This window comes from Equus caballus, chromosome 20, assembly GCF_041296265.1.
Source record: "Equus caballus isolate H_3958 breed thoroughbred chromosome 20, TB-T2T, whole genome shotgun sequence".
NCBI lineage: Eukaryota > Metazoa > Chordata > Mammalia > Perissodactyla > Equidae > Equus > Equus caballus.
In genome coordinates, this window is record NC_091703.1 from 38,981,482 (window position 1) to 38,994,622 (window position 13,141).

The following is a 13,141-nucleotide window of genomic DNA, read 5'->3' on the forward strand; positions in this document are numbered from 1 at the left end:
CCCGGACCCGGTTTGTCTGGTTCTCCCCGAGAGGCTTGTTTCTCGAATTTCTCCCTTTCCCCCTCTTCCCGGACCTCCGGGGCCCTCCCTCTCGGCCCGGCTCCCCGGGGCCCCCATGGGGGGCGTCTCGACACTGCGAGCCCGCCGAGTTTCGGTAGGACCGGCGATGGGCGCGGGGGAGGGGACGCGGGAGCGCCCGGGGCCTGGGCGGGAGCGGGGGGAGGCCTCCAGCCCGCCCTCCGGACCCCTCCCGCCGCCGCGTTCTCCGCACGCGCTGAAGAACCACCGTGCCGCTGGGCCTAGGACGCGGTTTTATTGGGGATGTGGGTACCCGGCCCTCGTCCCTCATCACCTACCCCCTCCTCCGAGCCCGCCCCAGCTCCTCGGAGCCCTAGCACGGTCCCAGAGGGGGTTAAGACAACACTGACTACTGCTCCTGGACAGGAAGTGGCTGGGGCGCGGGGCAGGGGGCGGGGGCTGGGGAAGCGGCGCAGGCTGGCTCCGCGACCAGATGTGCGGCTCCAACTCCAGATGTTCTTCATCTCCGTCCAACCCGCCGTCTGAGCTCCTCCCCTGCCTCCTGTGCCAGGCTGGGGAGTGGATGGAGGTCATCCGGAGACCGTGAGGGGTCAGCCCCCCGACAGGGGAGGAGTCTTCCGTGGGGGCTTTGGTGAAGGGACTCTGGCGAGCCTCCACGGAATCCTTTGCCCCACCCCGGCAGGCTCTGGGGGCGCCGGGGGGCTGCTCGGGTCACTCGCAGGCCAGCTTCCCGTCGAAACTGGAGAGGGCTATGGCGAAGGCCTGCAGGGCGCACAGCGGGTACCGGTAGTCCAGGGTGAAGGCGTCCTCGGCCACGCGGCCGAACTGCAGCACGATGTAGTCGGCTGTGGGCACAGACGGGCGGGGCGGGCTGAGACCTGAGTTCCCCGTCCTGGCAGAGGATGCCCTCAACGTTGCGGAAAGTCCCCCTCCCTTGCACTGGGGCCCCAATCCTCAGCCACCATCTCAGTTATTCACCCTCCACCCCCGACTTCTTATCTCGCCCAACCACCCCGACCCTCCAGCTTTACCATCCATCGGACTGTAAGACCCCGAGGGCAGGGACCCTGCCTTATCTTCTGCCGCCAAGGGCTATGCATACAACAGGCACTTAAGTAAAGGAACCTGTCAAACGTCCTGAAGCCTAGAATCCTTCTTTTCTGACGTCTCTGTTGTCTTCTGACCCCATTCCTTCTTCTTTCCACCCCTAGACCCCAAGTCCCATCTTAGACTGCCAGGCTCAATGCCTTGACTAGCCCCCTGGCTCCCTTCCTCATCCAGGGGCCCCACTCAGCCGCTGTCCCATATCTGGTGCAGGTTCCCAGCCCCAATGCCAACACCTCCCCCAACATCCATAGGGAAAGGAAGTTGCTAAAAATACCCCCAACCTCGGCAGACCAGGCTCCACCAGAAATGTGATCTGGAGAGCAGCTTTCCAAGGCCTGGGGACAGGTGACACTGGGAGCACACCCCTAGGATGGAGTGGGGGATGGGGAACTCGCTCATTGTTAGCCAACCCTGGGAACCTCGAGTCCCTTGGGAGATAACTTTCCATTCCCAGACTTCCTTCCCCTGGTGGGGACCTCTCCCCCAGCCTTGGAACAGGGACATCTTTCCTTAATTACGTTCCAGGTACATTTTGTTTCCCTAACTCCTTGAGGGCAGGCCTTTGACCTTACTTGAGAGAAGGTAAGAGAGTAGCCACTCAGAAAGGCTGGATTAATATTCCCCACTCCTGAAGGGCAGCCATCCTGAAGGGGTTCAGAGCCAGGGCACTGGAGCCAGACTATGTGGGTTCTAATTCCAGCTCTACGTCTTACTAGCTGTATGACCTTGGGCAAGTAACTTAACCTCTCTGTGCCTCAGTTTTCTCATCTGCTACATAGGGACGATAATAGTACCTTCCTCACAAGGTTGTTGAAAAGATTTATGGTTCCATGTCCGTAAATTCCTGAGAACAGTGCCTGGCACATAGAAAGCCCTGTCTAAGTGTTTGTGAAACAAGATTGGAGGGCCAGTGTAACTGCCTGGAGGAGCTGAGAGACTTTGGGTAAGAGGCTGTCCTCTCTGAGCCTCAGCATCCTGTTTGGCCACCAAGGGTTTAGCTATCAGTGGTTTTCAAACTCCAGCAGCTTAACTCTCTCCCTTCAACACAGTCTTACCCGGAATATCCCAGTGTCTACTCCGGGGCTCTGGTCAATGCTAGAATGAGGGCCTGGCACAATGGGCCCCAAGACACCGGCTCGGGACATCTGAGGCTCCTGGGAGCACAGTGGCAACGGCCCGCAGGAGAGAGTGACCTCGTGGATGTTTCAACTCCAGGGATGAAGGACAGCTTCAGGCCAATGCGTGTGAGCGTGAGCGAGAGAGAAGGCGGGGAAGGCCCTGAGTGGGGGTGCCGGGGACAGCCCGGTCTGGGCCCTCAGATACTCACGGTCGTCGGCATGGACAATCTGGAAGTTCTTGACCGAGGCCTGGGTGACTCGGCCTTGGAAGTTGAGGGTGTAGGAGCCGCTGTCCTCGTTCCAGACAGGTGGCTTGTTGTGCAGCTCGATGAGGCTCTCCAGGGTCTTGTTCTGCCAGCGCACCAGCAGCCCATCGCTGGCCTGGGTGCCCAGGGGAGAATTAGGGAGAGGACAATTAGGGGTGGCTGAGATATCTCAGGACTGACAGGGGAAGGGGCCTGGGGACCTATGCGCGCGCCCTTGAGTGTGTGTGCAGGTGTGCAGCCTGGAGGTGAACATCCATTCAGGGTATCCTTGAGAGCAGGCTGGGTCTCTGGGGTGTCCTTGTGGGCAGGGTGGACATCTGGGAGAATGCGGCTTTGCTGTGGGACACGAGTGGAGGGCTGAAAATGGAAAGTAGCATCTGGCACACAGTAGTTGGCTTTGTGCCCTTGGTCTTAGGAATGGCCACATGCTGGCACCTGATTGCAAGATGAACCAGACATTCTAGGACCTACAGGGAGCTTGCAGTTGAGCTGGGGGACATGGACAGGTAACAGTGGTTAAAATAAAATGGCCTGGAAGAGAGCTTCTAGAAGGAAGAAGCGGTGTCTGTATGATGGTGCTCTTGAGATATTTCTTTCCTGAGTTTCCCTGTCACCTGTTCATGTTCATGGCTTAGAGTCCACTCAAGATCACGTCCTCTAAGAAAGCTTCCTGACCGCAGGTCCGACTTAGATGTCTTAGCTCTGAGCTCTCATAACACCTCGCTCTTACCATTCCTCCCCCTGTGCTGTAATGGACAGAATTAGATACTCTAAGGGCAGGCACAGAATTTTAGTAACGTCTCTGTGCCTCAGTTTCCCTCACCACAGGGTGTTGTGAGGGTTAAATAAGCTAATAGCACCTGTAATGTTATTTAGATCCGTTCCTGGCACAGCCGAAATGCTCAGTGAGTATCAGATATTGTTTGGATGGTAACCGTTGTGTTGATTTTTTTGGATCTTCAGTGCCTGGCTTTCATAAATGATTGTAGAAAGAATGACCTGTGAGATGCTGAAGAGAGACCCAAAGCAGCACTGGGTAGTTGTCACAAAGCCCAGACACACGTGGGAGGCACTGCCTCTGCAGGGTCTGTGTGTTTATTCGAGGCACGGAAGGAGCAAGTGTGGGACCCACAGGCTCCTCCAGACCAGAGCCTCCGATGGCTGCTGCCCCACGGGTTGGCTCGCCTCTGATTACGGTGTGACTTTCCAGCCAGGAAGGATGTGTGATCAGCTGACACGGGTATTATTTTTCATTGTAAATGAGTAAAGTGACATCATTGTGAATATGGAGCATGCCAGTCATCCCGTCTCTGAAATCCTGGCCTCAATCGGCCTGCAGGGCTAAGGAGCAGATAACTGGACAGACACTCTGAAGGACCTCTCTCCAGGACATCTCTTCATCTTACCCTACACCTGCAAACACACACACATGCAACAAACAACCTTTGCTTTTTAAAATATAAGTCAAATCATGTCAGGCTTTTATACTCAAAATCCTGCTATGGCATTCTCTTTCTCTCAGAGTAAAAACCAGTTATACTAGCTTTATCTGCCCCTCACTCTCACCTCTCTGACCTCATCTCCCTCCAGCCACACTGGCCACCTTGCTGTTCCTCAAACCCACCAGGCATCCTGCTGCCTCAGGGCCTTTGCACTGGCTCTTCCCTCTGCCTGGATGCTTTTTCCCCAGATATCTGCAGGCTTGCTCCCTCACCTCCTTCAAGACTTTGCTCAAATCTCACCTTCTCAATGAGGCCCACTTTGACACTGTAATTAATATTGAAACCTACACACACACACTTCTCATCGCCCTTCCCTGTTCGACTTCTTTTTCCCCATAGCACTTATCACTTCCTAACATACTACATAATTTACGTATTTTTCACAGATACTCTCTACCGTCTTGCTCCACTAGAATGCCAGCTTTGGGAGGGCGAGTCTTTACTTTGTCCACTGACATCTTCCAGGTGCCTAGAATAACACTTGGCACTCAATCTATGTGTGTTGAGTGAATACATGAATGGATGATTTGATGTAAACTGAAAAAAAAAAAACCCATTGTGCTTGTTTCTGTGAATTCAATTACGCAAACCCCAAATTCATTCTACAAGTTGCCAGAATGATGAGGTGCTGGAGGAGGGTGAGTTCGTTCCCGGCGGTTGGGTGGGGGGAAGCTGAGCCCCCACCCCCCAGCTTCCCAGGGGAGGGTGGCGTCGGGAGCAGAACCCTGGGGGAGACAGGTGAGGGAGGCGCAGGGCTCACATTTCGGGGCCGGATGGGGACCCTCTGGTTGTCCGCATTCATGCCCGGAATGATGACGGTCATGCGCCGGGGACCTCGGAAGCCCAGCACGTTGGTCTCCTGGGAGGGAGAGGCGTGTCAGGCGGCCCGCCGCGCGGGGCGGGGCCTCGGCGGGGGACGGGGGTCCTCACGTAGATCACGGCCGCCAGCTCCTGCCGCAGGCTCGCCACGTCCGCGCCGCCTCCGCGGTGCTGCGGGTTCTGCCCGCTGTCGAAGACGGTGAAGCGGTTCCCCAGGAGGTTGGACCTGCAAGCAGCGCGGAGCTGGGCGCGCGGCGGGGGGCGCCGCGCTCCTGCTCGAGACCCTCCCTCACAGCCGAGCAGTTCTGAGAGCTTCCTCCATCCAGGGAGGGCTGTCCCGGGACGGAGCGGTCCCCTGCCCCTGGCTTCTCCCATGAGGTCTTTCAAAAGCTCAGTCTAGAAGGAGACTGGGCAGCGTTCAAATCTCAGCTCTCTTACCAGCTGTGTGACTTTAGGCAAGTCACCTAAACTGTCTGAGCCTCAACTTCCCCATCTGTAAAATGGGCATAATAGCAGTATTTACCTCATTTGGTTGATAAGATGATTAAATGGGTTAATATTTGGAAGTTACTTAGAACTCTGCCTGACAGATAGGTAGACCTTATATAAGTGTTTGTTAAATACATAAATAAAAGAAAAAAGGCCTGACTGGGGCTCACCTCCCCGCACCGCTCAGATGTGCGGCGAAGATTAGATGAGATAAATAGGGAGACACAGCACAGGGTAGGTGCCAAATATTTGCTCATTCATTCACTTAGTAAATACTTATTGAGTAGCTACTATGTGCCAGGGGCTAGCAATTCCACCACGGACAAAACAGGCATGGGCCCTGCCCTCCTGAAGCCTATGCTCTCCTCCAGGTAGGGTCTCTGGACCAGCAGGGTGGGCATCACTTGGGTGCTTGTTAGAAATGCAGCATCTCAACACCCCCCCACCACCACCACCAAGCTCCAGATCCACTGAATCTTTTTTTTTTTTTTGAGGAAGATTAGGTCTGAGCCAACATCCACTGCCAAACCTTTTCTTTTCTTTTCTTTTTGCTGAGGAAGATTGGCCCTGAGCTAACATCCGTGCCTATCTTCCTCCATTTTATATGTAGGACACCTGCCACAGCATGGCTTGATAAGCGGTAGGTAGGTCAGCACCTGGGATCTGGACCTGCAAACCCCAGGCTGCCAAAGCAGAGCACGCAAACTTAACCACTGCACTACCCAGCTGCCCCAACCCCCAAACCATTTTAACAAGATCCCCCAAGAGATCTATATAAAGCGTAAGAGCCCCTGGGCTGGAGGCAGTTCCCAAGTGTCCAGTGTGGTGGGCACTCTGTAAGCACAGGGGACAGAGAAGACTGGCTGTGGCCCTCTTGCTGCCCCCAGCCTCCCAGCCCGACCTCAGCTTCCCGATGAAATTCTCCCCTCCTCGGGACAGATTGGTAGGGTCACTGGAGATGAGGTAATTGGCCGTCTTGCTCCTCTTCCGTTTCCTGCCAGCCAAGAGGAACACCTGGGCAGAGGTGGAGACAGGTGAGAGGATGGGAAGGAGGGGTGGCAGAAGGACGAGGGGGAGGGGAGGAGAAGCCCTGTTTGCCTTGTAGCCCCTCATCTTGGCCCCAGACCCTCCCTCAGCCTGGCACCCCCACTCTCTCCCATCCCCCTCCCTCCCCTCCCCCTCCCTTCCCCCTACCCACCTTCTTCTCTGTGTCCAGGTGCAGGAAGTAGGAGGGATACAGGCCCCGATCCATACCCTTCTTGTCCCGGGTCAGCCGGCAGCGCACTGTCCGGCCCTGGGGGGCGGGCCGAAGCACGAATTCCCGGGGTTCATCCACTTCCACGGGTGGGGACGGAGCCCTCTCCTCCTTCTGGGTGGGGGCAGAGGGTGCATCAGCCCCAGAGCCCTGGCTCCCGTGCCCTCAGCAGGTCCCCAGCGCCAGGACACAGGCAGGGTAGGCCGGACCACTCACCGCTTTCTGTGAGGGGAGAGAACAGAGGCCAGCTAGACTGCAGCCAGGCCCTCGTGGTCCCCAGCAGCTCAGCGGGCTCTGTTAGGGGGTTCTGGGGAGGTTTGCACTTTATTACTATTTCCTTTAGCTTGTGGTTAAGAGCCCAGGCTCTGGAGCCAGACAGCCTGGGTTCAAATCCTGGTTCCACCACTAACTGTCAAGTTCGTCAAGTTTTAACCCTGCTGTGACTCAGTTTTTCCATCCGAGAAGTGGGTAGGGTCGGGTGGATCCCTGGGACAACCTTATTTAGTTTATACATTTAACAAACACTCATAGGAAGTCTACTGATGTGCCCAGTATGGTTCTAAGCACTTTGCAGATATTAACTCATTTGATCCTCCTCTCCGTACCTGCTGAGGGGGTTGTCCCATTTTACAGATGAAGCAGCTGAGGTTCAGAGAGGTTAAGTACCTTGGCCAAGTCCACATAGCTAGTAAGAGGTGGACGCTGCCCAGCCTCCTGTGAGATCCAGAGCCTTTAGAAAGACCTTCCTCCACGTGGACACACCCTCAGGGCGAACTGAGGTGAGGCTGAGGTATGGAGTGCTGTGTTCTGTGCACATAGCGCTACAGAAGTGTTGGCTTCTGCTGTTATTATGGGCATAGAGTAGACACACAATGGATGGAGTAGCCAACCTCCAAGATGGCCCCCTGACCCCTGCCTCCTGGTATTTACATGCTGGTGTGGTCCCCTCCCACACTGTCCCAGGGTTGGTCTTTGTGACCAATCGAATGCGACAGGAGTGATGGGGGGGTCACTTCTAAGGCTGGGTCATAAAAGATACTGTGGCTTCTGCTTGCTCTCTCTTGGGCCACTCTCAGGCTTTGGGGCAAGTTGGCTGCCATGTCATAAGAAGAGCCGAGCAGCCCTGTGAAGAGGCCTCCAGCCAGCGAGCACGGCAGCGAGCCATGTGAGCAGCAGCTCCTCAATTTCCGGTCAAGCTCTCGGGATGACTGCCGCCCCAGCTGCCATCTTGACTGCAGCCTCATGGGAGACCCTGAGCTAGGCTGCTCCTAGATTTCTGACCCACAGAAAGTAGGAAAATAAACGTTTGTTGTTTGAAGGCACTACATTTCGAGGTGCTTTGTTATACAGCGATACATGGTTAAGAGAACAAATGAATGAATAAGCTCATTTTGCTCCTGGGGAAACTCCTAGTAACAATTGAGTTGCATTAAGCCCTGGGGTGGCCTGCCCTGGCCTGGTGACCCCACAACTGCCCCTCTGTTCTCACCAACCTGCTGCCCTTTGCCCTCGTGTTCTACCCCTCACAAGGCGGGAGCCAAGATCCTAACCCCAATTTCCCCAACAGCGGAGAGAAGGGACTGCCAGCCCTGCTGTGCGCACATCAGGATTGAATGCTATTTCTGAGCCACAGAGAAGCCCCGGGTTCACATGTGCTGCGGTTGGCCATTTTTGCTGAGGGCAAGTTTGCACTGTGTAGAAGGTGAGGCTGGTGTCGGGGAGCGGGCCCTTAGCCTGCGGGCAAGTGAGCATCTCTTCTCCACTCTAGGCTGTTCCAGAAGAAACTTAGGAAACACAAGACTATGTTCGGAATGTGATATGGAGAAAGCCAGAGCTTATTCAAACATTTCTGCAGCTGTGAATTCAAGGGCCTACTGTATTGAAGGCTGGACTGCAGTTATAGTCCTCCAGGGAGATAATAAACTGGCCTTGCAGTTTATACATCAGTATCTGGTGATCTTGGCTAATGTGAATCCGTCCCCTGAGATCTGACCACTCTTGAACAAACTAATAAACCCACATAGCTAAGACCCCGGCCCTGCCCTCATGGGGATCTCTCCACTCGTGGAAACCAGTTTCTCAAAGACTTCCCTCACTTTCTCTCTTCGGTTGGACCTCTCTCTCTTGCTTAATCATTTGTGCATGTTGGTGCCTGAGTCCTGTTTGTGAGTAAGAGTGATATTCAAAATATTTCACAAGCTGTACTGCCCATGAAGAATGCTCAGTCAGAATGGACGTGGGTCGCCTGGAGGAGGGTCCAGAGGGCCCTCACCGCCAGTGTTAACCCCTTAGTTGCTGGAAGGTTGGGAGGTCCTGGGTGGGGCAGCAGAAAGCATTTGGGGAACTCAGAGCAGTAGGGTGGAAATATTTTGACACCATGGACCGCTGGCTATGGGTCAGCCCGTGTGCCCAAGGGCATGTGCACACGTGCCTCTCTGCCTGTGGGCTCTACTCCCTGGTACAGAAAACGTGTCTCTCTTCATGTGGGCGCCGTGTGAGCCCCCCGGCTGTGTCTGATGGTTGGGCTGCCGAGGGGAGGGCTTAGAATCCAGATGGCAGAAGGCCCCCAGGTGGCCAGTCCCAGCCTGTCCCCCACAACTGCCTCTTCTGTTCTCACAAGTTTGGTGCCAGAGGGGGAACCAAGATTCTGACCCCAAGTGACTCCCCGGCCTTAGTGCATGAGGTCCCACACTCTAGTCCCCCGAGCCCAGGCCCCTGTCACTGCTCCCTGAAGGGACCTCAGCCCCTTTCCCCTCTGGTCCCCAACCTTTTTGCCTTTTCCTTTCGCCTTGCCCTTCGGATTGCTGTTCGTGGTCACCACAGCTGCCCCCTCTTCCTCCTCTTCCTCTTCCTCCTTCCTGTCTTCTGAGGCTTTGGGAGTGCCTGGGCATGGAGGGGGACAACACTGATGACCCCTGACCTGGCGGAGTACTTCACGGTTTGCAGAGTGCTTCTCACCCCATGTCTCACTGGGACCACCCCCCAACCTCAGGAGAGTAACCCCGTCTCACTATTACCAGAACCTCAGAAAGCTAAGACACCTGCCTGAGGCCACACAGCTAGTAAAGTGGGGATCCAGATGTCCCCCAAGACTTCTGACTCTAGAACCCACGCTCCTTACCCACACTGCACCCCAGCTCCCCACCCCTCCCCATGGCACCCGGGGGCCACTGCCACCCACCTTTCTTCTTGGGAGCCTTCTCAGCTGGGCCGTCTTCTCCAACCAGAAACATGGCTGCTGGGGTCTTCTTCCTCACTCCGGCCGGGCTCCCTGAGGGGTCCTTGTCAGCCTCCCCAGCCCCTGCGTGTGTGGATGGGAGGGGGTCACACCCCCCACGGCACCCCGAGGCCCCTGGTCCTCCAGAGACCAGCCTCACCTTTCTTCTTCGTCTTTCTCGTCTTGGTCCCTTCCCCCGCCGGTGCCTCCTTCTTCTTACTGCGCAGAGGTTTCCTCGGGGGGACAGGGCTCCCCAGGTCCCCTGGTCATGGAGGGTGGGGTTAGACAAAGAAGGCCTGTTGGGGCTGAGGGCCACCTTCCAACCCACTCGCGGTGCCTTCAGGCCCCAGGGACGCTGAAGCCCTGACAAAGGCCCAGGGTCTGCCCTCTGCTCCTCACATTTTTAACCCTGAGTCCAAAACTGGACAAACACCAAGAGCTTAATAAGTCAATAAGCAGTTACCGAATGAATGAATGAATGAATGAATGAAGGCCATGCCCTCTAACCAAACCTCTGAATCCCAGCTCCCACCCCATCTCCCCTGAAAACCTCTGGCCGCTGCCACAGACAGAGCTCTCCCTCACGCGGAGGCCCGCGGTCTAGCGCCCTCCACGTTTACAGCGGACTGCGGTAGCCACAGGGCAAGGTGCCCTGGCCACCAGCATTTACTCGCCCATTGATTTTTACTGCAATCACTTTGATACTTTTGTAAAAATTATAACAATAATTCATATTGTTAAAAAAACTAAATGAACATCACGAAGAAAACAAATCCTCTGCCCTCCCCTGGCTCACAGAGCACTCTGGGCGGGGGGGCAGGGGCCAGAGGGCAGGGGGGACGGTGGGGAGCACATATCTATCTAGGTCCTTTCAGGACCACCAGGGGGAAGAAATGCTCTGGGACCAGCACCAGGTGACTTTCTCAGTCTCCCTCCAGGGCAGGACTAGTTGGTGGTGTCTGTGCTCTGCTCTGCGCGCGCCACACCCACCCTTCGGGGCCTGGGCCTTAGCCCGCCTCCCGTTGGTGTCTGCAGAAGCCTTCTCTTTAGGGGGCTTCTTGGGAGGCAGAGGGATTTTCTCTCTCTTTTCTTCCTCCTCTCCATCTTCATCGTCCTCCTCCTCTTCCTCATCCTCTGTAGGGAGAAACTCTTCACAATGGGGGCTGGGGTAGGCCCCCCCTATCTGGGGAGCCGCGTCCCTCAATTGCCCAGAGAGGGTAAATGAGCGGCAGGGGTGGGAGACTCCCCTTCTGGAACAGGAACAGGAGAAGAATGGGGGTGACACCCAAGTCTTGGGGGGGGCCTACAGTCAGGAGAGTGAGCTGGAGGTGGGGACTGCTGGGGGTTTGGCAGTCCTGTTCAGGGAAAATACTCTCCTCTGCAGGCCCTCCCTCGCTCTTTCTGGGACCCTCACCTCCTCACACACTCTCCCCTCCCTGCCCGTCTCTTTGCATCTCCGCTGTTTCTCCCACTCTGCTTCTCCCTGTCCTTGTCTGTCTCTGTTTCTGACCTTGAGCAGACCCATCTGGGCTACCTCTGGCCCCTGGCTGTAGTTTAAGGCAAAACTCTTAAACTTTGTGTGCCTCAGTTTCCCTATCTGGAAATGGGAGAAAGAACAAGAGAATAAAGGTTTTTCTGGCTCAAAGACAAAGCAGAGGAGTGGAGGCGGTTTTTCTGTGTTCCGCCTCCCCACCGCGGTTCCCGGCCAGCCCTTTTCCTCCTCTCTCCCCCCGCCCTTCCCTCGGGCCCTCTCTCACCGTCCTCCGCGTGCGGCGCGCGGGCCACCAGGAAGGTTTCCCGGGGGTCGCGCTTCTTGGCTTCGGGGTCCCTGAGGAACCTGGTGTAGACGGTCGGCGGCGCGGGGACCTCGGCCGACCCCGGGGCGGGCTCCTCCCGCGGCCTCCCCCTCCGCCCGGCTGGGCCGAGATGCGCGGGTCAGGGAGGACCCCCTCCCGTCTGGGGCCCCTCGCCCCGGGGTCTCCCCTGGGCCTGCTTCCACCACCGACACCTCTCCCCGGCTCTCATCCATCCCTCCAACCCCGCCCCCGGCCTCCCCGGCTCCCACCCGTCGGGTCCCCCTCTCCCCTTCCCCCTCCCCTGGGAGGGCTCCACCCCGCGCCCCGCAGGTCCCTCCCTCCCGCGCCCCTCACCCTGGGGGGCGCCCCCGGGCTCGGCCCCCCGCCCGCCGCCCGGTCTCCGGGGCTTAGATGCCGTGGGGCAGGGGGACTCAGGGGCTTCCGTCTTCTTCTTCCTCAACTTCGGCCCCCGGGCGGGCCGCTGAGGGTGCGGGTCAAAAGGAAGGAAAGGGGGGCTGTGAGGGCTGCCAGTCACCCTCTAATCCCTGAGCCGTCAGGAATAAATGCAGATTAGCGGGAGGCGAACTGCAGCCTCCTTCTTGGGGTGAGGCAGGATGACCCCTCCCCTCCATCACGGCCACCTGCAATGCCCCAAAGCCCCAATTCCTCCTCCGGACCCTCCATGCCTCCGAACGCCCCTTTCCTACAAAAACACTCCAGATAAGCAACCCCAGAGGCCACTGAGGGGGACCCGCCCCGCTCCCGGATCCCCTCCCTGCGTGGCCTTATAGTTGGGGGTCTTCCTGCCCCCTTTCCAAGCAGGGTGACATACCTGCTTGGGGCGCCGCTGGACCTCCGGGCTCTGGCCTTCCTCCTCGTGCCCGCTGAGGGTAGCAAAGGAATGAGGGTCTGCCTCCCCTTTTCCTACCCGCCTCCCCACCCATGCCTCTGGCCCCCCAGGGTCCAGGTGTGTGTGGGGGTGCCTTCCAGACCTGTCGGAGGCCCACACCTCTCGGAGGGTGTCGTCCTGCAGCGGCATCGTGCCTTCGCCTCCCCACAGCCCCTCCTGTGGCCACCCTGCCGCTCTGGGAGCCTTCCTGCCCCCCAGCTAATCCGGCTCAGCCTCGCCCCCACCTCCCCGGCTGGGAGGGGCGGCCCCGCAGCCCCGAGGGAGACCCGCCTCCCCGACCCCGCCCCCCCAACCTCCGCGAGGCCCAGCCCACTGAGGGAGCAGGAGGCTGAGCTCCCAAGTTCTTAGACCCCCAGGCCCTGAAGGATGGCATCGCTGGACCAGCCACTCCCAGCTTCCGGTTAGAGATGCCGGCCTGTGACTCGTCGGGGGTCAGTGGGGTGTAGGAAGAACTATTAGCTCTGATCCTGTATTTATCTTTATTTTTCATAAAAGAAAGGACCAGGATTTACTTAACACATATGGATTGACAGAAGCATGGGTACGTAGAAAGAAACATGCCTACCTTGAGGGTGTACACTTATTTATTTTTCACTGATAGGGAACATGCTGTTTTAGAAGTT

The 13,141-nt window shown here is 57.2% G+C and overlaps 1 protein-coding gene and 1 long non-coding RNA gene across 2 annotated transcripts; one reads left to right on the forward strand and one right to left on the reverse strand.

Moving 5' to 3' along the window:
- Positions 1–18: 18 nt before the first annotated feature.
- Positions 19–7,917, forward strand: LOC111769310 (uncharacterized). Its single transcript, XR_002802222.2, has 4 exons — positions 19–154; positions 6,228–6,374; positions 7,229–7,374; positions 7,672–7,917. It is a non-coding gene; the product is annotated as an uncharacterized lncRNA (long non-coding RNA).
- TULP1 (TUB like protein 1) lies at positions 297–12,679 on the reverse strand. The gene is given in 15 exon segments (NM_001433729.1): positions 297–884; positions 2,474–2,645; positions 4,793–4,891; positions 4,963–5,077; positions 6,242–6,354; positions 6,539–6,709; positions 6,812–6,817; positions 9,363–9,478; positions 9,777–9,896; positions 9,973–10,074; positions 10,803–10,946; positions 11,570–11,728; positions 11,999–12,089; positions 12,441–12,492; positions 12,601–12,679. Coding segments are annotated over 15 exon segments (1,641 nt in total). The 5' UTR covers positions 12,648–12,679; the 3' UTR covers positions 297–750.
- Between the last annotated feature and the right edge of the window lie 462 nt (positions 12,680–13,141).